Below are 26,242 nucleotides of genomic sequence, written 5' to 3'. Positions count from 1 at the left end.
TAAATTATCGTAGTATCACAATAGCATATAAATATGCAATACACCAGTTTTTACTTGTACAGCGAAATCATAGTTGTATAGTCTACATATATAATCATTAATTTATATTAGATATAGTGTTTATTGTAATTTATTTGTCCTTGGCTACAAGCCTACAAAACATTTAAATAGATTATCCCTAAGTAGTAAATACTACTTTTTTACAGAGCATAAAATCACAACATTATTCAATATAATATAATAACTGCACATATATACCTTAAAACGTATTGTTACACGTCAGGGCAATGGTGTAATACTGCAAATATTTGGACAATAATTATTAGTGAGTAGGTATTAATTTTTAAGTTACAGTCTTATAGCGTAGTGTGAATAATGTTGAGTTTTATTATATTTATATAGTCTTGTGTCATATCTATTTTTATATAATATAGCCACGGGATCAAAAGTTTAGATTACATACTACCCAAAACGACCGAAGTCGTGAAGACACATTCGTGAATGTGACAAACTATATCTTACACAAGCGCGTAACAAAGTAAATTTACATTTAGCAGTCAACGTTCACTTTGATTGCTTTTAATAATATAAGAGTAAATAATAGTAACTATGGTATGAAATGTAAATGTGGTTAACATGATTAATGAGTTGTATGAAAAAATGTTTTTAGAGCCTCAGCCGCTCAACCACATAACCGATCGATTATACATGAAGTATAGTTTACCCATATTTGAAGTCATAATAAAAATTAGCGTATAATAAATGGCCTCAATCTAGTCACCCCCTCTTCTGCAAATGTCGTCGCCGCCACATCTCACACTTTATTCTTATTTTAGATCGTGTTTACGTGTGTTATCTGAAAATTAAAGACTAAAACCGGTCCATATTCAATCTAAACCAAAATGATTTTTACTCGTCACTTCCCCCTCGTATATCTGTCCAAAACATCTATAATAAAATAATATTAAAGTCGACGTTTTAAACTCAACTAATATATGTGTATTATGTATAATGTATACATTATACATAGGTGTATACATCCGGTAAATTGTCGTCGATTCTACCCACACACGCCGCCTCTATCACGTTACATAGATTAACTAAAAACCATCAATAAATAATTTGCATATAATAGACAAAAAATAAAAATAAATAGGTACTGCTAGCAAGACGTTATTCGAAAGATGATTTTTTGATGGAAAAAAATCTAGTAAGATTGTGACCAACAACGGTTTACTACCCACTGAATGACTGTTGATAATTTTTTCAGGTGGTTTTCTGTGCGGGACGATTTTTAATGCTTCCCAATGGCTGTCGTAAAAATATTATTGTTGCACTATGTACAACACCTGTGGCTTAAATGCTTAGCTACAATATTCTGTTCTGTCGGTTTTTGGAATATATGGCGCTATCTATATGACAAATAGTCTATTATCATTTAATTATGAAGTTTAGTATCCGCAATTTTGTGATAAACCGGAACATAGGCAGTATTTGGAGAGTGGGGCGAGTGAAAATAATTGCCCCTTTGTGAAATTTATCGAGAGGGCATACTACTATCAATACATTTGCTCAAAGTGTTTTTTATGTGTAACAAAAAAAAAAAAAATTAATGATTAATAGTAGTGTATAGTACCTATATACAGTACACACTGTATACATATATTCCAACACAGTTTAGTTTTTTTACATTCTATATTAAAAAAAATTGATTTCAACACTCCATAGTTGTGTTTTTGTCAAATACTATCTATGAACAATAATAATATAGATGTAAGTATGTAATTATGTGCACGTATATTTATATATATTTTTTAATATAAATTGATTAATATATTTTAATCGAATGATAAATAATGTAATCCCTATTAAAATTCACTTTGCTGTATATATTGATAAAGTTTTTTGATCAAAACTATTTTTTATATTATCAAAGATTTTATAGCTTGATCTATTATTTTTTTAAAACAGTGTTTATTTACAGTTATGCATAATAGATAAAAATAAATAGTTTAAAATGTGTTAAAATTTATTTAAATTAAGTTCTTGTATGTATTTCCTTAAAATGAGATCGTCATTTTATACTTTTTATTTTACTTGTACTTGATAATGCAATTTAAGATTAAAATGAATATAAAAAATATAAAAAATGTTGATTATAGCCACATATAGGTAACTGTCGTTATTTTTGTAAAACGATTAAATAGTAAAATCACGTTATTTACTACTATTACATGTTTGCTAAAATATAGTACATAGTTTTGTAACTAATAATATTTATTGAAAATTCACATCCGAAATCATTATTGATAAAATTTATTTTTTAAATCGGTTGTTTACCACCGTAACCCACCCTATTTATATATTTTTAGTGAATTTTATTATTTATACTGGAATTTACAGTCAAACACAGAATTCCATTAATAATAATATAAAATATTATTTTCCTCGGCCACTTATATTAAAGGAATTATAATTAAGTTGTTAATTATAATTTAAGTTAAAGGCATTATAATTTAGTAAAAAATTGTCGGTGGGTGGTAACGATAACTAATTAGGTAACGATTAAAGTTAAGTTAGCTTCTATAGGAATTAGCATTTACTATAATACAATTAAACCTAAATTGACATATTGAGATTTCAGATTTTTAATAGGAATAATTTATTACTACTCAATATAACCTAATATTGGTTCTAGCTACCAGTTTTCACTTATCAGCTAATATGCGCTGTTGTTTATTTCGTATAATTTTTTATAACAAAATATGAATCATAGATAAAATAAGACGTTTTGTTTCGTATTAATGAGTGTTTAGTACTTTATAGTAAGCACTTTGAACAAAACAATATGTATAAATTACCTTTTAGAACAATTTTTTGAATAATTTCACATTTTTTGACAACTTGAAAAGATAATATATCAAATAGTATAGTACCTATATGATTGTTATGCAATACTGTAAATTTAAAAATTGATTGATTTGCATAATCATTGTGTATTATTAAAATAAATTATTTACATTCATTTTGCTCTCGTTTGCAAAATTATCGACACAAAAAAGTTAATAAAATACTTACACCAAATTGAATTAGATAGTATAAAATGTAAAGATGAATAAACATTTGACATCATTGAATACTGATGGAAACCTATGAGTCTAAAAACTGTTTGATTATTTAATATTTATTATCATTAATGTTTAATCCATGGTTATTAATCTATCATTATTCTTGTGAAGTGTGTCAAAAAATGATTTCGCCACAGGATGTTTAATGTCTATTGGTACTCTATAGTAATATTTCAACAATTTAACAGAATGAACAAAATATTTTTGTCATGTTGTTACTAATATAATAATATTATTATGTTTAGGTAAATACCTTTTTCGCGAACGCGAATTTGCCCAGTTTCCAATGTTTCCATCGCCGATTCAGTTGACATCAGCCGTAGATTTATTTATTTATAATAATATAAAGTATAAACTACAGTTATATCATTATAACTATACTCAACACACGACAATCATGATATGACATACGAATAGAGTATTCCATAGTATACGATTTATACAACAATAATAGATACATAGATACTTATTTTATATTATTAAATAACGAAGAATTAATAATTCATTAAATCTAGATTACGCGTTTGAGTGTTTGTCATATTATTATGACTTATTAATTTGAGTTTATCTTTTGTAGGATGGTATTTTTTGTTACTCCATTATTTTGGTAGATCAATTAAATTTAACGACTGTATTAAAATAGTATTACTAAGGTCGTAATCTGCTTATCGTGCACATATATGCACTAATATTGTACGATTAAACTTTCTATTCATAATTATTCGCTATTCATCAAAGTTTCTTATCAATTAAAATAGATATTGATCCAATTACATAAAAAAAAATGAAAACTTGAAATTGTTACTTTTTGTTTTGTTTCTATTTGGCAACTTGGGGTCAAAATCACATCAAAAATATCGAAGAGGTGAAAACTACTAGATTTGTTGTTTTCCCTAACCTTCGTCGTAGAGAAAAAACCTAATAATATAATTATGAGTAAATTAGTTATTACTTATTATTATAATTGTATTAATATTCTATAACGCGTACAAATAGGACTAGATAGTACAATTAATTATAATTATATTATACACATTATATACAAAAGCTATAATCGTTTTCTTTGGTCAATTGTGATTCATATTTTCACAATAATATAATAGTATAATTTTAACATCATAAATATTTGAAAATAAGTCTTTATATTATCACAAAGTTTTTTTTAAGTTATTACTTAACCATTGTTTTGAATTTCGCATTCGTGTGACATTAAAGTGTAGCAAGTATACACGGTGTATCATAAGCATGAGATAATTTTATATTCAGATCATTGTGATACAACCTGTATATAGTGTATACGAAATATCCAAGCCATGTTTCAAGTCTGAAAGTATGAAGTCCTTTCTCCATCCGGGGGCACCATTCTGCAAGCTTATCATCAATAGTTATGCCAAAGATCGTGAAGATATTTTGGCTACCCGGGCTTACCGTCAGTCCAATCCATCGATTCACTGACTCGGGTCATATGGCAGAATGATTGCAAACTGTTGTGTTGTTATCGAGATTACGTTTTCGCCGCCGCGGTGGTGTTGTTTGCGAGATGTATTCCAACGACGGATGTTGTTAATATTGATTTGGTCAACCTAATGGATCAGATCACGCCGGATCTGTTCACGGCTTTTGTTGTTGGTCTCGGGCACATAGAACAATATGAACAGGAACCCGGCGGCCGAGAACGCGGTAAACGTACACCACAACATCACGGGATTTGCCTCAACGAAGATCTTGAATGACTTCATGATTACAAACGACAGGGTCCAAGAAAAGGACGCGGCCAAGGATTGTATACGGCCACCATACAAGGCCGGTGACAGCTCGGTGCTTATGAACCACGGGATGGGTCCCAGACCCAACCGAAAGGCAGATATGAACACGCAAAGGACAAACAGCAGGGATATCCTCCACGGTGAGTCAGCATACGTATCTGAGTACATAATAATACATGCATAAAAATTATTTTTGTTTTTTTTTTTTTACTATATTTATGATAAATCATAATGTTTAGAGGTATTGGATAGAAGAAAGTAGATATTAATCGACAATCGAATTTACTGCAGAACTTGTTTTAAACATGAAATGCTCATATAAGTTAGGGATATTATAATATAGTCATATTATTATTTTGTAACAATCGTAGAGTATCATGTGGTTCTAATTTCTGATTTAACGTGACGTTTTAGATAATAATATAATGCTAGCCACATCGATAAGTAGTATATACTTCGAAACAAACCAATAGCAATACAATTGCACTTACCGTTTTCTATAAGGCTGAAGTAAAAGATCAAGAGGACGAGGCACGTGGTAATGACCGCGGACGAGATCAATAACAGGGTTCTCCGTCCGACCTTGTCGATGAGCAGAAATGAAACTCCAGAAGCGACCAATTGAAATGTGCCGACTATGATGCACGCCGTGCTCGGATCAACGGTAGACCCGGACATTTTGAATAATGTAGACGAGTACTGGATCACACCACCGGCGCCGGTCATCCGTTGAACGAACACTAGGCCGAAAGAAATGATCGTCACTTTCATAAGAAAATTCCTAAAATCATTTGTAAACTCATATTAGAATTATTGTGAAAAACATGAACTTCATACACTTTGTTTGTGTGCGACTATAAAGTGACTGCATTATAATCAAAGGTGTTGGGAGAGAAAATTATTCACTTTTTTTTAATAATTTGAATTAAGTTATCCTAATAAAATTTACTAAATTAAGTTAAAGTTAATTTTAAAATATAAGCTAATTCGAGTAACTAAATTGAGTTACATATTTTCATGAAAATAATAACTCAAGTTAAGTTTAAAGTTATATATTTTTTTAAATTATTATTGACCATGCACTCATAAATGTATTGTGTACTCTACAAATGGAAAATTAATTGTTATTTGTTTTAGCTTTGGTATAGGATAATAAATTAGATCCAACAAACTGACGATTTTATTTTTATCAGCTAACATTACAAGATATTTTAAGCGTTGTCATTTCGACCGAGAAAATATAAATAAGCTTCTAGTAAGTCGGTGGTAGTTCAGAAACACCTATAAACCTGCTATAATATGCTAACTTATTCTATTTTTCGATGGATCATTCTGGTTGATAGCTGATAGTTAATACCAATGTACCATAATCTAAATATATCGATATTATAGTATATTATATTATATTAAATGTCGTATACTTACATCACTAAACACTCCCCCTTAATAGTATATTAGCATAAAATCTATAATAGAATTTAAATGATGGTGTACGAGTACACGTTGTTTGTTAGGGTTTTAAAATATAAATTATATTGTGTTTAGTGTCACTTATTAGTTATTAATAAGTTATCGAGCAATCTAGTAATACTACTAATAGTTAATAGTTAATACTATAGAAATATGTATTAATTGAAAAAACAAGAAACCACGTCGTATAATTTTAATATCTGTTAATAATGTTAGTATAATAAAAAAACGTAAACCGTAAAAAAATAACTGTTTTTACTTGTTTTCGGAGCTCATTGCTTTACTACGTTCAAGTAATTCATCGTCGTGACACTTGGATGTCTCTATTTTATCAAATTCGTTTTTGACATTGAATCGCCTACCCCTTAACCACCTGTAAACAACAAACTACGATTTAATATGAATATGGCAAAATAATTTTCAATGTGAATAACTTGAAAATGAAAAATAATCAGCTTATCTTACTCTGACCTTGACTTGAAATTTGTTTGGATGAATATAGTGGTTTATATGTATATATAATCTGGATGTGTAAATATCCAATTTTTTTTTCTGGATTTATATTGATTTTCGTTTATTTTATTAATTAATACGGAAGAAAAGTTTTATATATAGAGCATTAAAGTTTTAAAATCAAGACGAGTGGAAAGAAATGGCAAGGGGTACTTTGCAAAGTTGCAGTGGTTCAGTGTTTCGCTAGTCTTTCGACTTAAACGCTCAATAATAAATTAATATGGTAAAAAAAAACAACATATATATTATATAATATATATAGTAGGTCACAGACAATTCGATGACAATATGGTTTTCTAACATATTATATACTACTAAAAAGGCGAATTGGTGTCGATGAACGCTAAAAAATATCGTGCACTCGATAATATTATAACATAATATTATTTTACTGACCTTAGCGCCGACGCTGCTTTATCGTACTGGCCAACGTTGTACAGGTGGATCGGCGACTCGGGCGCGTACGAGAACAGCAGTACGAACACGGCCGGAATCAAAGCGCACGCCAGACAGAACTGTCGCAAGCCCGGCAACACGGCTCTGGCCACGTACCCATACAGTATGCCGGCGCACAGCATGAAGTCCAGGAACACGCCGGTGCGGCCGCGGAGCACGTCCGACGACACCTCTCGGGCGTAAAGCGGTACGGCCACGGTGGTCGCGCCCACCGATAAGCCGCACACAAACCGTCCCAAGCACTCCAGGAACATCTGAAAAACCGATGAACGAGTTTTACCCACAGCGTCCACAGATATTTTCTTGTTGAATAAAGAACCTAGCTGAAAGGTGAACGAGTATTGCAAACGGTAAAGGGCTGAGGGGGTAGTCAACCTTTAGAAATTAGGTCTTTTTGAAGAGATTTGTTTGATTAGCAAAAAAAAAAAAAAAAAGTCTAAATTTCAAAAAATATAGTAAAATTATTTATTGTTTCTTCGTAGATAACGAAAAATGATTACGCGATCGACCAATAATGTTAAAATGAATTGTTATAACGATTGACCTATATATTCATAAAAAGATCGACTGGTTGGCGACCGGCCCTGGTATAGGGTAATTATGTAGGTATACCGGATTTCGCGGAGACCTCGAGACTGAATTTTTTTCAAGGATCTCGGGTCAGTGTTCTGGATTTTCTTATGCTTATCAAAGTGATAGATTATTAAAATTATCAAATTATATTAATAGTCACAAAAAAAAAATATATATATATTTCATGAAATTACCCGCACCCGTTTACAGCAAGTCTTTCCAATTAAGGGGTTTGTAACCAGTAGGCTAGAGAGTTAATTTTGCTCCCTATACAAGATGTATTCGAAAAGGAAAGGATCTACGAAAAGGCCTTTAAAAACACAAAATATTAAACTTTTAAAATAGGTAAAAAGTATTTCATAGTTGATAGAATATTATACAGAAGAAATAAGCATTTTTAAATTTATGGTTTGTCAAATGTATAAAAAAATTATCTTGATTTAATGAATATTTTTAAAAATATTTGAGCCAAACATAAGTTTATAAAAAGTTTTACTTTCTTGATTTCGAGGAATTAAAAGATTCCACTATTTCGTCGAAAGAAATATTTTCCACGTGAATTCACTTTCAATAAACAAAAGTTCAAGTGCCTTCATTTTGTCCTGGATTTTTATTTATGTTAATATATTATAAACATATTATATAGATGTAATAAAACGTTATCGTAAACATTTTATTTTTAATTGTATTTTCCCTTATATTCCATTTAATAATAATAAGATTATATTATTGTTATAATAATGTTACGTACTGAATACTGATTTTTTTGGACTATTAAAAAAACATATTTTACCGTTTTTTAAAAATATATAAATTATCCAATCATTTTAGCTTATAAAAAATTATTTTGTGGTACCCCTAAATTAACATTAACTAATTGGAGCCCTAGACTGTAGCCTACTCAGCCTATTGATCAAGCATGCCCGTTTAAATGTTTCAAAATGTCAAAAACTCAGTTTTTAGCCCTAATTTCCTACAATCACGCATCCGTGATCACGCAAATGTTGCCATAGTACCGACCGCAGTGTGATCGCGCAGCAATCGGTACTGTGGCAATATTTGCGTGATCACGGATGCGTGGTTGTAGGAAACCAGGGCTTTACTTGTGGTTCGGGGAGTATTATAATATTATGAGCCAAACGAGTCAATAAACAAATATACTTATTACCTACCTACGTTTGAAATGTTTCCTTTTTTAAATTTATCTTGACTGAATGCAAAAAAATAATTGTCTTAATTCAAAGTGTAGACGACGACAAACGACAAACCTCAAAATTCAAATAATTATCAAAAACATGTGATTTAAAATCACAGACGTATTTTATTGTGTTTCGTAAATAGAAAATAACAGTAAAATATTATTGTATAAAATGCCTGTAATCGACATTGTGTTTGATAAGAATAATTATGCTAACGAGTTATTATGAATAACAAAATAGGTACCTCTATCTTAACTGGAAAATAAGTGAGTAAAATTAACATAAAATCATAAAACATGGATAAACGTTTTGTTTATTTTACCTGTCATAACGCAATTACAATAATCCTTGAAATACAACGGCGCATGAATAAATCAATATGCATTACAATATATAATTATGCCTTAATAACTAAACAGAAGCAAATGGGATTTACGTAAAGAAGGTAAGTATATGCATGAGAATACTGAAAGCCATTGACATCGACAAACGGTCGTGAAATATTTGACTCGATTTTCCCTCATATTTATGTTTATATTTATTTTTATATTTATGTTTTAATTTTTGAGACACGTGTATGTGTTTGAAGTTAATTACCATAATTACCAATATTCTGGAGAACTGTTGTTTAGTAGGTATACATAAATATATTATTACCTTAGTTAAATTATTTAGAAAATTAAGCTATTTATTATATAGCCTGTGACGTATATTATAATTTATATGGTAGATACATGGTATATAAAATATGTATAATATGTTGTGCGGGTAAATTACCGTGTAAAACGATTACGGAAATTAGTAATGATCAAAGTTTTTTGAAAAATATTCTTCAACTGTTTTATAATTATTATTGTGTCAATTAAAACGTAACGTACCTATATGATCTACACGCATGGTAATATTAGCAATATTATCCTTTGTCATTATAGTTAAGTAACTGTAAACTACATAATTCATGTAACTATATAATATAAAAACTTCTAAATTGTTTTACATACGCAATAACTCGATAACAAAGTGTAGGTATAATGTACAATATAAATATAATATAGGACTTTGGGTACATAATGTATAGTGCTTATAATCTCGTTTAAACACGGAAATAAATTACTAAGTGTGATAGAGTTCGCTAAAATATAAATTATTGTTTGATATGGATTATTTAATATACGTTAGTACCTACATCATAACGATGGAAACATTTAATATTTTTGCAATAATAATTTATATTTAAAACATAATATTTGTTAAATTATAACCAAAAAAACAATCATGTTAATAATCGCCATAAAAAAAACTAAAAATATCTATACCTATACTGTTTTAAAAATAAATATTTCATAGCAGTCGTATTATAGTAAAAAGGCGAGTGGTGAAAATGCTTCTGGTTAAAAATAAATAATTGATTACCGGCGGATTTATGTAAAAATTAGAAATTATTGGAATATAATAAATTCATTAAATGTGTAAAAATACACTACAGTGACTCAATTCAGATTGTATTAATATAATACAAGATAGATACATTTGAAAAAGTTGTGTAGGTACACCGAGACTTATACGTTTTCAAACTGAAGATAGGTTTAAGTATATTTTTACTTCGACAAAATGATTTTATATTATGTTATATACTCACGCTTTCCAATCGTAACAGACAAATTAGCCATCCGGCTATCATAGGGGCGGCTATCCAGAGAAGTAACGACTTGCGGCCGTATTTTTGTCCCAAAAAGCCAGTGGGCAATGCTCCAATCAGCGCACCGAACACATAAATCGATATGATCCACGATTCCTGTTCGGTGGTCCACTTCTTCAAATCTTGGTCTTTGAAACTTCCATCGGTCGACGACCATCCTGCGACAACTGTGCCCGCCGATAGCGACATCAACGAAGCTATATACATATTATACATATTATAAGTAATACAAAGTTCACAACATTGTTACAATGATTTTAATTTGAGACAAGTCGAACTCTAATTTCCGTTAACTCGAACTTCATTTTAATCAAACATTTAAAAATACAACTCTATTGAACTCATTTTAAAGTAATATAGTAGTAAAGTAAACATTGATTTAAAAAAAAAACAGGTTAGGCTTATAATTTTTAAATCAAATTTAAAAAAGTGTGTTTTGTGCATTCGCTTATTTTTTCTGGTAAAGTTTATCGTATGTTTAGTAAATACAAATTACATATATTTTTACAAACGTTTGTGATAAAAACACTAAATGTGTTTAGTGAATACCTAGTTAAAAATTTTTTATACATTAGTGCATATATTTTTAAATGCATATTTGTTGATTGTCAAGTTAAATTAAGACATTATAATATGAAAATTTTCAAAAAATAATGATATAAAATATGTATAATTGACAAAAAATAAAATTAATCTACTGTCATACATGAACATATTTTTGAACTCAATTATGTTCGGACTGTTCAAACTGTTCAAGAAGTTCAAATTTGAACTTAAATTTTTCTTGAAAACGGAACTGATTGAATCTTAAGGTTCACAGTTTTCTCATAACTATCCCTCAATTATTTTAATAAATTACATCAGGTATGTGATATCATTTATTTTTTGAAAATAAATACTATAGTACCTAAGTAAAACAATATCAGGCGTTTTATTGTCCAAAAATATTACCATAATATTAATTATGTACTAGTACTCGTCTAAAAATATCTTACCTAGAAAGCACGATATCAGTTGTCTGTGGCAAGATTTTTTGTCTTCAACTTCTCTTGATCCGATAAGTCTATCATTTTCTTTAAATATCTTTCCATTCATATTGTTTTATACTGACAGTCACAAAGTATTTTTAACTGTGGTATTTTCAGTCTCTTATTAGAATAAAGCCTGAAACATAGAAACATTACAAAGTCGCATAAAGAGCTTGTACTCGTTAGTATAATTGTACAATATAGCTGTGGGATTTTTAAACTCGAATAACAGTTATTCAAATAACTAAATGAAAATAAGTAATTTTAATTTTCATATATTTACATAAATAATCTATAAATTAGAACTAGCTAAGTCAATTTTTTAAGAAAAACAATATAATAGGCATAGTTTTTAATCGATTTATTAAAATTATATAATTGTGGGTTTATTATAGACATTAAAGGTCTAAGAGGATTATTTATATATATATTAAGTATATATAATATAACGGTTGTATGGAATGACATGAAAAAACTGCAAGACATAAGTTGGACGGATTTTTATTTTATTCATAATCATGTTTACTGTGTTTTACCATAAGTGAATTGTATTATTCCAAAAAACTATTTAGTATAGTTGAACCACGTTAAAAAGTATACTATGACAAGTGATATTGTTCACATCGGTCGAATTAATTCTTAAATCGAAGTACACCTCTTTCGATTAGCCCGTGAACTGAGGTACGCTAAAACCATGATACTACACTGTATTTTTAATTTTATATTTATTTTTTTCTTAGTTGATGTCAGATTATACAATAATTAGTATTCCTACCTGTAGGTAGGTACATATACATAAAATAATAATACATAATAAATTAATAACAAATAACAGAATTTTCTATTTGTGTCTTATATTGAATATTTTTCTAAGCCCAAGTAATAAAAGTCACTAAAACTAGTAAAATTATTAGGCCGGATAAAAACACAAAAAAAATATGCTGTATGTAGTGTAAGACTGTAGTATAAGACAATATTGTTGCCGATATAGTGAAAGATGAAAATCAAGTACTTAAAATAATCAATAATGTAAGAGTTACCTACTATAATTAATTAAGTGAATTTATACATAGTAGTTATTACGTAGGTATTATACTTATACAGTATCTTATATTATATTATAGTCTATAGAATTTTATAATAAAAACTATTAATAGCTAATAATTAAATATTATCATTATATTACACATACTATATTATGTTTGATATTAAATTAATCATTAAGTTAAAATATAGTGTAAGCATAATATATATTATATAATATATAAAGGTAATTATGTCTAATGACTGATTAATATAAAAATTAGGTATGCATAAACGATTTTTGTTACACTAAATTATCATACAATCATTGAATAAATTGTATTTGATTTCTTGATTCGCTATACATTACGTACTTTTATGTGTAGTATGAATTCATCACACTCAAATACTTACGTCTAATTATTTGTATTTTATATTTTTATATTACAATAAATTCAAATTAAAAATAACATTAAATGCAACGATAATACAAATTATTACTAACATATTTGTCAAAAACTTTTATTAGATAAAAATAAGAATATTTACGAACTCCAAACTTGGGAAAAGTGCATGCGTCAGCTGAAATAATACTTTTGGAGTATATAAAACGTATTATGTATTGATATTTTAAAAAACACAATTACAAAAAAAAAAAAAATATATAGTTCAATAATTTAATAGGTGATTTTAAAAATTAAAAAATTCATTTAGTTTATAATAATTATACTAGTGGAATTTACGGATGTCTACTAAATTAGAGAAAAAATTCATTGATATAATATTAATAAACATATTTGAGCATATAGAGCATATTATTATAAATATCGTCCAAACATATAACGATAATTTATCATTCATTCAAGCACAGTTTTTTCAAACGCATTGCATTTTTACAAAATTACAAAAATAAATTTATAATGCCTATGTTACATTAACTATAGTACATACGTTTGATAGTGCAATAGCTGCATCATTTGTCATTGTGACAGCAAGTGTCATATTGTAATCCTCACAGACCACAGTGAAAAAATTTTTACTACCCACGATAGACATGATAATAGTAGCATGTTACGAATGTTACGATTGCAATTATCGCATTTTAGTGTTTTGGAATATAACTACTATAGTCTATAATTAGACATTGGGCATTAAATATTGAACTACTGTATATCATCGTAGATTAAATACTGGAATGATAAAATGATAAAATGAATTAGTTCTATTATCTGTACCTTTTATATTATATTATGTAATATTTTATATTTATAGAGCATAAATATAATATGATATAGTTGAACTCAATCAGATTTTTAAATGATTCATTATTTTATGCAATCATTTAGAATGCAAATAGGTGTTTGAATTTGATAGTTTTCAGAATTTTTTTTTTTAACATTCTTTGAACTTTTTTGAGAAAAATAGTACACCGAGGAACTTCTGACTAGGTGTACCATTTTCTCCACATCTCTATTTTATGCACTACTGCAGGTTTCGATGTATATGTACTAATAAATAATAATCTATACAAAAGTATGTAATCGTAGCCACTCCGAAGGGAGTGCAATAAAGTACACTTGTACCTTTTGGGCTTCTTAGAAAAAAAAAATAAATCCATATTAAAAAATTGAATGTTGATGAAAATATTTTATTTTACATAATTATTAAAAAATTATTTTTTTTTTAAATAATAAATTTATACGTCTAAGATTTTTTTTCATATAATTTGCAAAAAATGTCCTTGCATGTTTTAAAACATTATTTAGAAATCAGCATATACCAACTATTCACCCCTTGATAGATATCATAGTGGTGTCTATGTATGTATATAATAATAAGAATAACCGCCAAAGTTCAGAACTAAAAAATATATTACTTTACAAAGCACTTCTAAACAGTAAGGAAACCCTTTTTTGTTGTTTAATAATTATTAACATTTAATTTACTGATTTATATTATAGGTACCTATTCGACATTAGATATATTATTATAAATCAGTATTTAATTTATTATATTAACATAAATGTATAAAATATTCGTTTTGTTATTTAACATTAATATATTATTATAAATTAGTAAATTAATTTTTCATAATTATTAAGCAATAAAACCAATATTTTATACAGTAATGCAAAATAACAAATTTAAAATAACGGTTTTAGAATAATTTTATGCTGTGGTCATGGGTCGATAAGATGAGGAAAGACCAATCAGTGTAAACAACTATTATACACGAATAAACAGAAAATAAGTAAAATACAATTATATATTTTGGTGACAGGATTTTGCTATAACAATTTTTACTATTATTTAATAGAAATGTTGACTATTGGCATCATCAAAAGAAAGATTTAGATACTATTTAGTTTAAATTGATATTTAAAATTGTTCAACGAGTTATATAGGTACAGTAGCATTACAGATAAATTTCAGATTGCTTAACATTGTGTACCAATACAATATTTTTCTGTCCGTTTAGTTTTTAAGTTAAATTTTACACAAGATGTACCAAGCAAGAATCATATAGAACACAGTATAGGATGTTACATAATATGTCATATGTGATAGCATATTCATGTCATATTTTTTTTTTTTTTTTTTTATAATAATAATAATGAATTATTCAAATTATAAGATCAAAACAGTAAACAGTATAAAAAACATAATAAACAAAAAAAAAAAAAATTAAAAAGAGTAAAATATGGACTAGAATTAGCTTCAAAATCAAATTGTTTTATTTTTCAATTGTATGCCTATAAAAATAATTTATTCAATGGTTACATGCAAACATAATTTTATTACATATTGGGGTAACGAAATTTAAATATTTGGAATAATGCAATACAGTTATAACAATACCTATAAATAATAATTAGTATAAAGAGCATTACTGTAAATAGAAAATACATATTGCACAAAAAAACAACCAACGTTCAAATAAAGGCGATATTGATTTGTGTATAATCTGGTATTCTTCATCTTACCGATCATTGTCAGGCGTCTATACAGTAGTATACACGGGTATAGAAACTTTTAATAATTGATTTCAATAAAATACTATAAATCCTAATAAATTAAGATTAGGATTATAAACTATCATGCTTACTACTTGTAATATTATCTATGATTTTTAACTATATATTTTTATTATTTGGTTACGATCAAAAGCAATTATAGTATGGCTATATACCCATGTTAGAGGAAAATGCCGTGAAAAATTTAAAACAGACGTCAGACATATTATATTCATTCAATATTTACAATAAATACGTATTTATAGGTAATGTACTAGCTGATGCCTGATGATTGATGAACAACTGACAAGGTTGATGAATCGAACTTTTGAATGTAGTTTATTCTTAAAAACTATTTTTAGTATTAATGGTTATCACTATTATCAGTTAAAAAATAAAACACAGAAATGTTAATACTTAATTTATTATTTCTTATTGAGTACTGATACATAAAAAATGATATATTGCGTAGGTATACGTATACGTATATTATATTTTATTATATATTTGCAGAAAAATAAATATATTTTTACAGCGTTTCGAAAAGTTAAGACCTTATGGTAATAAGCCAGTTAACTTGGAAGTTTACTGATCGAAATATATAACATAAAAATGTAAAACCCAACAAAACATAATACATAAAAAAAAAAAAAAATGGATACAATTTTAGAAAACCTCGCTGACCGCGATGAATAATCTAATATCGAAGACAATGAGTTTTCCGTTGTTTTAACGATAAACATATCTCGTGTTTTTAAAAATAAAATTTTACACCGAGTTATTAGTTTTTGTGTTTTGTACATGCCTACATTACTATAATATAATGAGTAAAAAAAAAAAAAAAAAAACTATGTAGCATAATAAATACCTTTAGAAAAATGTATTAACCATTGATAAGACTGCGTTCGTGATATTATTCCAATGTTCTTCAACCAATTTAACAGCGTTTTATTGAATAGGCAATGGCAATTAAAATAGAGTAACACTAATAGCTTGACCAATCTATTTAAGTTTTATCACTAGATAATATAATTAGACAGTTTGATTGTTTAACTATTGTTTTAAACTATATCATAGCGATGCATTTGTTGTGACTATCGCTAGAACACTGAAGCTGGACTATAGTATTACGGAAAAAGACGCACACAAAATACAACGCACGGATCGTATGCCAGCCAAAGAATGTAATACTATATTAACCAGTTTGATTATTACTATGCACTTCACCAATCTCAGTTCGGCGTAAACTGTATTATGTATTATGTAATAATATTATTTTATTAATAATTAAAAATTTTTTATACAACTCACATGTATTATTATAATATGCTTGACCTATAGCACGTTTTGATTTTTTTTTATCGCCATATTATGGTTAGTGTAGTACTATATCGTCTTCGTCGTAGAAATAACTAGAGCGTGCGGGATTATAGATAAGTATTCTTTTTATCTAGATAAAGACACAAATACAACTAAAAATATTTTAGATATTCAAATAAAAGAAAATTTAAATCTAAATTCGTTGTTTAATTAAAGACAATTATGATAAACATTTTTTATTTACCTATAAAAAATACAGATACAATTTTAAAGCACCAAAAGTCCTTAACTATATAGTTATGTATGTACATAATATAGTTAAAACATGGTATAATTGATCAGAAGTCCAGGTAAAATATAAAACATAATTTTTTAAAAACCAATGATAGAATAATATTAAAATATGCAATATTATTTCACCTATTCTTTTTACAGTGGCTTAATTACTAATTATAGGGGGGGGATTTAAGTATCGTATCTTCCCTTAACCTTTTATTTTTAAAAAAGACTGATCAACTACAATTATTACCGATATTATTGTGTATTATTGGATATTTTGTAATTATTTGTTACCATTTTACATGCGTAAAAGAGATACCTATGAAAAAAAAATTGTTTGAGGGGGGAGGGGGGTTATAAGTAAAATGTAAAAACCCTTCACCCCTTTCCCCTACAAACATAACCAAATTAAGCAACTGTCTTTTTATGATGTATTAATTTTGTTTTAGTCAAATCAACATATAGATAAAAATATATAATGTATTTAACATACATATTTGTATTAAAGGTCAATCTATAAACATCTTTTCACTTTCTTTCAAACTTTATATTTACCTATTTGTGTTATTATTTGAATAAATACAATTTGGTCTGTTGATAATCACCATTACTCAACATTCACCAATGGGATAGTGCAGGGGTTGCAAATATTTTATTAACTTGACTTGACAACAATTGCATGATTATTGTTTCTTGTGTATCATTAAATTATAAAAATATTAAATAAATAAATAAGAAAAAAAATAATTAATTTTAATGTATTTTTTATGTTTTGTTAGTATACATATAAGTTATTTAATGTAAGTAACACTATAGAATTAAAAATTATATCTAAATATTTATTATTTTGTTTGATGTGAATTTTATTGTTATATGGGTTATATGGGTACTTGATATTGATAATGAAAAAGTACTTATATTGTGGTTTCATTGTTAATTATTAAAAATAAAATAAAATATGATCCAAATAATATTTTTTTACGAGCCATTTTTAAATCCTAAGTGAGTGTATTACATATTGTTTTTCCGACTTGGTATTAATTTTTATATATGAAAATTTTAAATTCAAAAATATGGCAATAATAAAATAAGATTTGAAGAATACACTTATAATAACTTAATTACAATATAAATTACAAGGATAACAAATTTTTCCCACTTGGAAATGTTCCACCAAAATATAACTAGGTAATTATGTCTACTATATTGATGGATTACTATTTTAAAAATTAAATTTTTCTTCATAATCAAACATATTTTAATTTATTTTTACCTATTGGTGTTTTTTTTTCTGTTCCGTTTTTCCTCGTTTTTATTTTGCCCTTTTTTCCTTATTCCTTTTTCCTTGTTCTTCTTTTCTTGGTTTGTTTTACGTTATTCGTTAAGACACAAACTAAATTTTTAATTAATTTTTGATTTAGATATAACTTGTTATACTTCTGAATACATAATTGGAATGAATAATGTTTTTTAAATGATTAAGATTATACATTTGCAACTAGTTTTTTAAGCAACTAAAAAAATAAATTAGCATAATATCTTGTTTTGATAAATAACAATACAGTCTAATTATACAACCAATATTAAGTTTATTGCGTTTAACATTTTTTATCTTATGTTATAAAACCTTTATTCATAGGTCACCGAATAAGTACCACCATTTTTTTATAACTATGTAAAAAATATATTTTTAATTTTATATTTTTTGAATCGCACGAGCTACTTACTATGCATAATAGATAGTATATAGGTACTTTCTATTATACTTACATACAAATTATATAATAGCTACCAAGAATATTATATATTTATGGTATTTATACTTAAGAATTCAAAATGATTTGTAAAATAATACAGTTTTAAATACATTTTCTGTTGGATTATGTTTAATTAAATATATCAAATAATTTGTAAGAAAGTATGTTAAATATTTTATTAGAATATAAAAATTTCAAATTAAATTCAAAACATAATACCTATTGTAGTACAATATCTCTGTAAAAACGTCAGTCGAACCTCTATCATCATTCTACATTTCCTACCTTAAACAAATAATGAAAAAAAATTGGGATACACCTGATCGCAATAACACATTTGATATTATACTAACATAATAAATTCGTAATTTCGTATATTGTCGACGAATAACACTGTCCTCGAAGAATATAATCGATCAAAATCTTATAGGATTAATATTCATCCCGATTTCTCGGCGCGGAACGTCATCATCTGTCCTGTCAGTTTTTATTAACCCTCGATAATATAATGACAATAATAATGATAAATTATAATTTTATACAATAAACGATGGCCAAGAACAACTAAACTGGATTTAATAAACAAATATTATGATATTCATCAAGTGATTATATTGTGGTAAACGGTTAATCGCGACGATTGTTTAATAGGTTTCCAACTCAACGAATACCACGATAAATCATCGTATGTATAATATATTATCTACGTATCGAGATGTGTATCTAATTTTATCCATCGTACGGGTGACACAAATAATAATTAAATAATACTATAAATGAGGGGAAATGGTTATAAAACGCAATTTGCACGGTTTACGACTCTATCGTTGCATAATAATTATTGCACTCGTATGAAACACAATGTTATTTCAATATAACATTATATATCTGCTCAAGGCCAGGGCCCGACTATAGTTCTTAGAACGCTCTCATATCATTCGCATTCGACTTCCAAGTCGGAATAAATCGCTGTTTATGATTGAAATTCATTTTATTGCGGGCGTGTAATTTGATATAGTCACCTGTGAAACAATAATCGTCTTTGTAACGCAAAAAAAAAAAAAAAAAATACTATAAACGCATTATGCAAGTACCTAATGAATCGCGTCCACAGTCCGATTATATAATTAATATTATTTAACCGATTAGGTATAATTGATTGAATTAAAAACATAGTTTTACGTACCTATCAAAATATCCTTAAAATCGCACGTTTGCCAGCGAAAAAAGAAAATGGTCAACAGTATATGTACCGACTACTGTTGTTATATATTACTCTAACAGGCAATTTATTTTTCTACAGTAGTACTATAGTATCAGTGGCAAACTTAGAAGTGGAGGAGAAAGAGACTATAAATGTGCTACTAGCCTCTCTCCCCTAAGTTGACCATACGTAGGGTCATATTCAACATGAAATATGAAAAAAAAAATACAAGTTAAAAAAAATGCCGTTTCGTTGCGGTCTTTTTGACCATTTCCCCGTGTAAGGACCATGATTGCATTTCCTCCCTATACCATTTCGCCGCGTTCGCTGAGGCCTAAGACCACCGTTATCTGTACCACCGCACCGTTTCGTTATCAAAACGGTTATTGTCATCGTGGTAATTTTACGAAAACTTTCCACTGTTTACTGGATTTTGAGCGTTTTCCGACCTTTTTTCTCTCCTTCCTGTACGTATTCGAGTAGCGCGTATCGTTTAAATGCTACACTACGAGTCTTCCGTACTGTTTATGATATTATAGGTACTGAAGTCACTACACAATGTTGTAGTGGACAAGCACCTGTGTAGTGTTTTGCTATAATATGTATATAAAATTATATATTTAAATTTATGATACGATATATTATATGTATTATGTATGTATATGGTAAAATATTGTATTATGTTTTTTGTAAATATAATATGATATGCGATATTAAACAATTGGGTAAGCTTAGTAGTATTAATTAGCCATCACGAGCATATTAAATATCCTCAAGAGTAATTATAATATTTAATAAATAATTTACTATTTTTAATATGAGTTGGTTTAATAGATACGTAGGTAGCTTATATTATACTTTTATAAACTCAACAAAGCTATATTTGTGTGTATATATATATATATAAATATATACTATATTAAATTAAATATACTTTATATGTATTTGATTATATTTAAATATATGTATATATATATAAGAATATTTATACTTGCTCTTTTGCAAGACAAGCATATTTTTAACCCCACATACTAATTTTTTGGTAGCTTGTCTTAAGTCCTGATAAGTGGAAAAGTGGAAATATTTGTGACTGCAATTCGCGTGGTTTTTATTAAAAAAAGCTCTGTACGCAATTAGTATAATGATATTATGACAATGAAACTCCTGTCCACAATTGTAATGTTATAATATTTACCTGAATAATTCGTCCGCAATTAGTATGTGCCCATAGTCCACTGGAGTTAACTACCTTATAGAACTGTGATTACCTTCTGAATAATACTAGGTCCTCTACTCGTATTTATATGAGTTCTCAATGTCGTACAGGGGACTAGTATCATTAACAATATAATAAGGCTTGATTCAGAGTGACGTGATTTCATTACATTATTCTACGTATTTATGGAAATATAATATGTTGTTTACATCGAGCGCAGTAAAAACTCATATTCGGCAGAAATAACATGTTTTTTCTGGCCTTTGGCCTATTACTGAACATGCGGGAGTAAGAAGTAGATTAAAATGTTAAATTAACGTGTTTTCTACATTAAATAATAATATAATACAAAACAGGCGTATTGGGTTTAATACAGACACTATACTCGTATAGTTATCTATATTCTGGTTTATCGCAGCCGGCCACGGCCGGTTGAGTGCAGTGTTGGATATAAGGTTGCAGGCGATCGACTAGTGGTGACTGAACGACTGTGGCGGACTGCGAGAACGACTCGTAAGGTTAGGTTCGTAACCTAACCTAACCTTGGACGGGGCAACGGCGGTGGAGTGCGATAGCGGAAACTCGGGCGAGTGCAAGTGCACTTGCAATGAATAGTGCAACGGCTGTAAAGGATATCTGCTGTAGGCCGTTCGTGCTCAGTCGACGAGATTCCAGGGCGAAAACTCGGTGAACTATTATAGTGCGGTGGTTAGTGTCCAATGTATCGTTAACGTATTCAATTTTCACACAAATTAAATACTAATTTTTTAATAATAATTATTATTAATATAATTAAAGAAGATAAAATATCATGCTAAAATAATTAATAAAATATGTATCGCACATTTACGAGTACATTTTTGTAGAAATTCCATCAAGAAAACATTTTTATTTTTTTTTTAACGAGTAATATTGAATTTTGAAATTACTTATATCGTAACTAAATCGTTTCTTATAATATAATACATGTGTAAATTAAATCCAAAAGATTTTTTTAATTAATGCAAAGCAATGAAAATTTGTATAATTCAACCTAGATAAATATCTTTAGAAAATTAAAATTATTGATCTTCAATACTTATAGTCAAAAACCTATAAAAATACCTATAACAATTACAGTCACCCGAGTCTTAAGATTATTTTTTTCATATGAAACAATAGCAGCATCAATGCACAATAGTGAGTAAACCACAAACACACACACACACACACACACACACAAATTATGGTTTATATGATTTTCCACGGTAGTAATATCGACGATGATATCTATTGCATAATTATATATACCATTGAAAATACCTATTAATAGCCGATTCCTCGAAAATTTGACGAAAATGAGTATTTATTTTTTGCACCAAACGAATTTGTTTTATTATCTATATTATCATAATACTCAAGTGCATAATAATAAAATAATATAAGTATAATAATATATAAATAAGATATTTGAGTGAGATGATGTTCTGGATATTATGTCATTTGATATTGGTTGGTTGTTATAAAACGGGTTTTTGGAGTGCGTGTACATAATATATGTAGGTTTGTGAATCGGAGCGATTTAAAATTGATTAATCGAAGTATTCAAATATATCACTTTCATTGTTAAAATATCCTACAACTATGTGTATGACTAACCAGTTTGTTTTTTCGTTACAGCAACGGTCGGATCGTTCACAGTTGGCACGGTGTTGGCATGGATGTCGCCTGCGATGCCAATACTTTTGTCTCCGACTTCGAAAATCAAAGTAACACCCAATCTCTGATCGCCATTGGTGCTATTTACGGGTCTATAAAGTCTGGCATATTCGCTAATATTTGCACTATTTTCAGTCAAAAATCCGTCATCTTCAGTCTCACTATCCCGTTCATCGTTAGCTAGATTACAATATACTTTACGACTAACGTCTGGAAGCTATACTTGGCACGTCTGACCGCCGAATCCTGCCTCGGCGGAATCACCGCCACCGTCCCGATGTACATCGGGGAGATAGCTGAAAGCTCTATCAGAGGTAAGCAATCTTTTGCAGAACTTAACTTATTCATAATTTTTAAACTATTTTACTGTCAACTGGATATAAAACTTAAAGTATATATATAACTGTGTGACTATATTATAATATTGTAATAGTTTATACTATAAGTATCGTGTTTTATTTTTTACTTAGGATTTGGCGGGTACTTCACGGAGCTATTTATAATACCCGTTTCACCCTCCATAGAGAGTGTTTAAAATAAAGAATATTAATTTAATATTATATCCTATTAATTCGATATTGATTATTAATATAAGACATGTTTTATTACGATATTTATTACTATGATAAATCCTGCAGCCCTTGGGATGAAAACATGAAGAAATCCCTGGCATTTTTTCATTTTCTTACATAATTTAACACTATAATAAATTGTTATGTGAAATTTCCAGAACCTTTAAGATTTTTAGTGATTTGTCGGCGTTGGTGTTTTTATAAAAAATATGCTGCACCCTGTAAAAAATAAAATACATTATATAAGTATTATGATGCTTTTTACATAATTTTATGCTCATTACATTTTGTCATCCGTCACTAAGTTTATAAATTGTAACTCGACTATTTCTGAACTGCGTACGATTTTCCCACGAATTCTAATTTCTATTTATCTCACGTTTATTATTATTAATTCACATGTTAAAATGTTCATACACTGTACATGGTATAATTATTATATACTAACGATATATTATTTTATAATTAATATTTTTTAACTATTCGTTGACCGTCATAAACTGTAGTTCCTATACATTTATAAGCGTATTGTGGTTTATTAACGATTAATAAATATTAATAAGCATGATATTATAATACCTATACACACTCGTATTTTATATTATTATTGTTGAGGTTTTTTTTTTGTATAATATATTTAATGTACAAGAAATAAATCACCCTAAAATTTTCACTTACACAAAAATGTTACACTACATTATACCATACATTTATTTTTGTTGGTTAAATACTTCAATTTATATATTACGGCTTTCTAGCAGCCACCACAAACAATTTTTATTTCCCGTTAATAACAATATAATATATCAGCTATATGTATACTATGATTAATTATTATACTAATATATTTTTTATGACAAACATCATAATATATGTCACATGAAACGAACTTTTTCTGCAGGTGAACTGTACTCGTACGTGCAGTTAAATGTCACATTGGGCATATTATACGTTTACGCGATAGGGCCGTTTGTTAATTACTATTCGCTGGCCATCATGTGCGGTATACTACCGTTGATTTAGTTCGTCTTGGTTGTACTGGTGATACCGGAATCGCCTATGTACCTATTGAAACGTTGCAGGAAGGAAGATGCAGAAAAACGTTGGTGTGGTTGCGCGGGAAGGACTACGACATTGCAAGCGAAATGGAGACGCTACAAGTTCACATCCAGAAGTCGAAGAAGCATGCTTGGCAAGTTCAAGGATATGATATCCTCCAGGACCACGTTCCACGCAGCAATCACCGTCTTGGGACTGCTCATCTTCCTGTCGTGTTTGGGCGTAAACGTGCTAATATTCTACGCGCAGTCCATATTCGAGACCAGCAACTGCAGTGTGTCTCCGAATCTCTGCTCCGTCATCATAAAGGGGTGGGTGGATCCTCGGGCTATATGTTACTTGCCTCTGGAATATTTTCACTTCGCCACGCCACTGACCGCGCGTTTATTATATATTATTAATTGTATCCACGCGAGTTAAACAAATAAATAATCATAATAACAAATATAATTGTGTTTTTTAGCAGTAGGGTTAAATAAGAAAAATTATAAATTCAAAAAAGTTAAAATTCAAAAGCAGTGTGTGGGTTTCTAGTGATCGAAATCCATAGTTATGTTGTTTTTTAAATTTTATACGCATGTAGGAAAATGTATCGGAGCAACATTTCCACCCTATATGAACTATCCTCATTTGTTTTAAATTACATTTTATTTACTCTTCATGTTTCACACCTCACTGTGGTTGTTTAACTTCATCATTTTTTTTTCAAAAAGATTTAAAATTTAAATGACATACAGCAGTGTTTTTATACTTATTATAATGTTAACCCATTCTCGTGTTATGAGCATAACAAAATATATCGTTAAGATCGGTGAGGAGGCCTAGCCATCACCTCAATAATAATTAAGTATACATTTAATTCCATTAACATAAAAAATTAAACATTTCTAATAAAAATTAAAACAATTAAATTGTCATTTATACGTAAGCGTAAGTATAGGTGTATCTAAAAAAAAATTCTTAATTTTTAAGACATGGTCAACAATATTAGCCATTATTTGGTCAAAAAATGAGGATAAATTGAAAAATAATTATTAGTAATTATATTAATATATATTTACTTCTAAATAAAAAACAATTTTCTCTCTGTAGGACTCAAGAGCTGATATAGCAAATGATTTCAATATTATTTAAAAAAACGTAGGATAGTGAATATTATTTTGTATTATTGAACGACTACATATAAACATAGCGTTTAAATAATATTATTAATCACTTACAAGTTACATATACTACACAGTTAATGAATTTGAAAAAGTAAAAATACC

The 26,242-nt window shown here is 28.2% G+C and overlaps 1 protein-coding gene and 1 pseudogene across 3 annotated transcripts; one reads left to right on the top strand and one right to left on the bottom strand.

The window, feature by feature from the left end:
* Positions 1 to 4,121: 4,121 nt before the first annotated feature.
* Positions 4,122 to 21,676, bottom strand: LOC114128765 (facilitated trehalose transporter Tret1-like). 3 transcript variants are annotated; one of them, XM_050200369.1, is made up of 7 exons: positions 21,625 to 21,676; positions 11,800 to 11,968; positions 10,745 to 11,001; positions 7,274 to 7,587; positions 6,624 to 6,737; positions 5,386 to 5,675; positions 4,122 to 5,052 (listed from the first exon to the last, which is right to left on the bottom strand). In XM_050200369.1, the coding sequence occupies exons 2-7, from the start codon at positions 11,897 to 11,899 to the stop codon at positions 4,712 to 4,714; spliced, it is 1,416 nt and encodes a 471-aa protein (XP_050056326.1). In that variant the 5' UTR covers positions 11,900 to 11,968; positions 21,625 to 21,676; the 3' UTR covers positions 4,122 to 4,711. The 3 variants fall into 3 exon arrangements, with proteins under 3 accessions (XP_050056326.1, XP_027849150.2, XP_027849148.2); XM_027993349.2 differs by lacking the exon at positions 21,625 to 21,676 and adding an exon at positions 18,742 to 18,925; XM_027993347.2 differs by lacking the exon at positions 21,625 to 21,676 and adding an exon at positions 16,738 to 17,075.
* LOC114128768 (facilitated trehalose transporter Tret1-like) lies at positions 21,585 to 25,613 on the top strand (annotated as a pseudogene).
* Positions 25,614 to 26,242: the final 629 nt, after the last annotated feature.

The sequence above is a fragment of the Aphis gossypii genome, chromosome 2 (genome assembly GCF_020184175.1).
Source record: "Aphis gossypii isolate Hap1 chromosome 2, ASM2018417v2, whole genome shotgun sequence".
NCBI classification, from domain to species: Eukaryota; Metazoa; Arthropoda; class Insecta; order Hemiptera; family Aphididae; genus Aphis; species Aphis gossypii.
The sequence above is the reverse complement of the archived record's forward strand: the minus strand, read 5'-3'. Positions and strand labels throughout refer to the sequence as shown.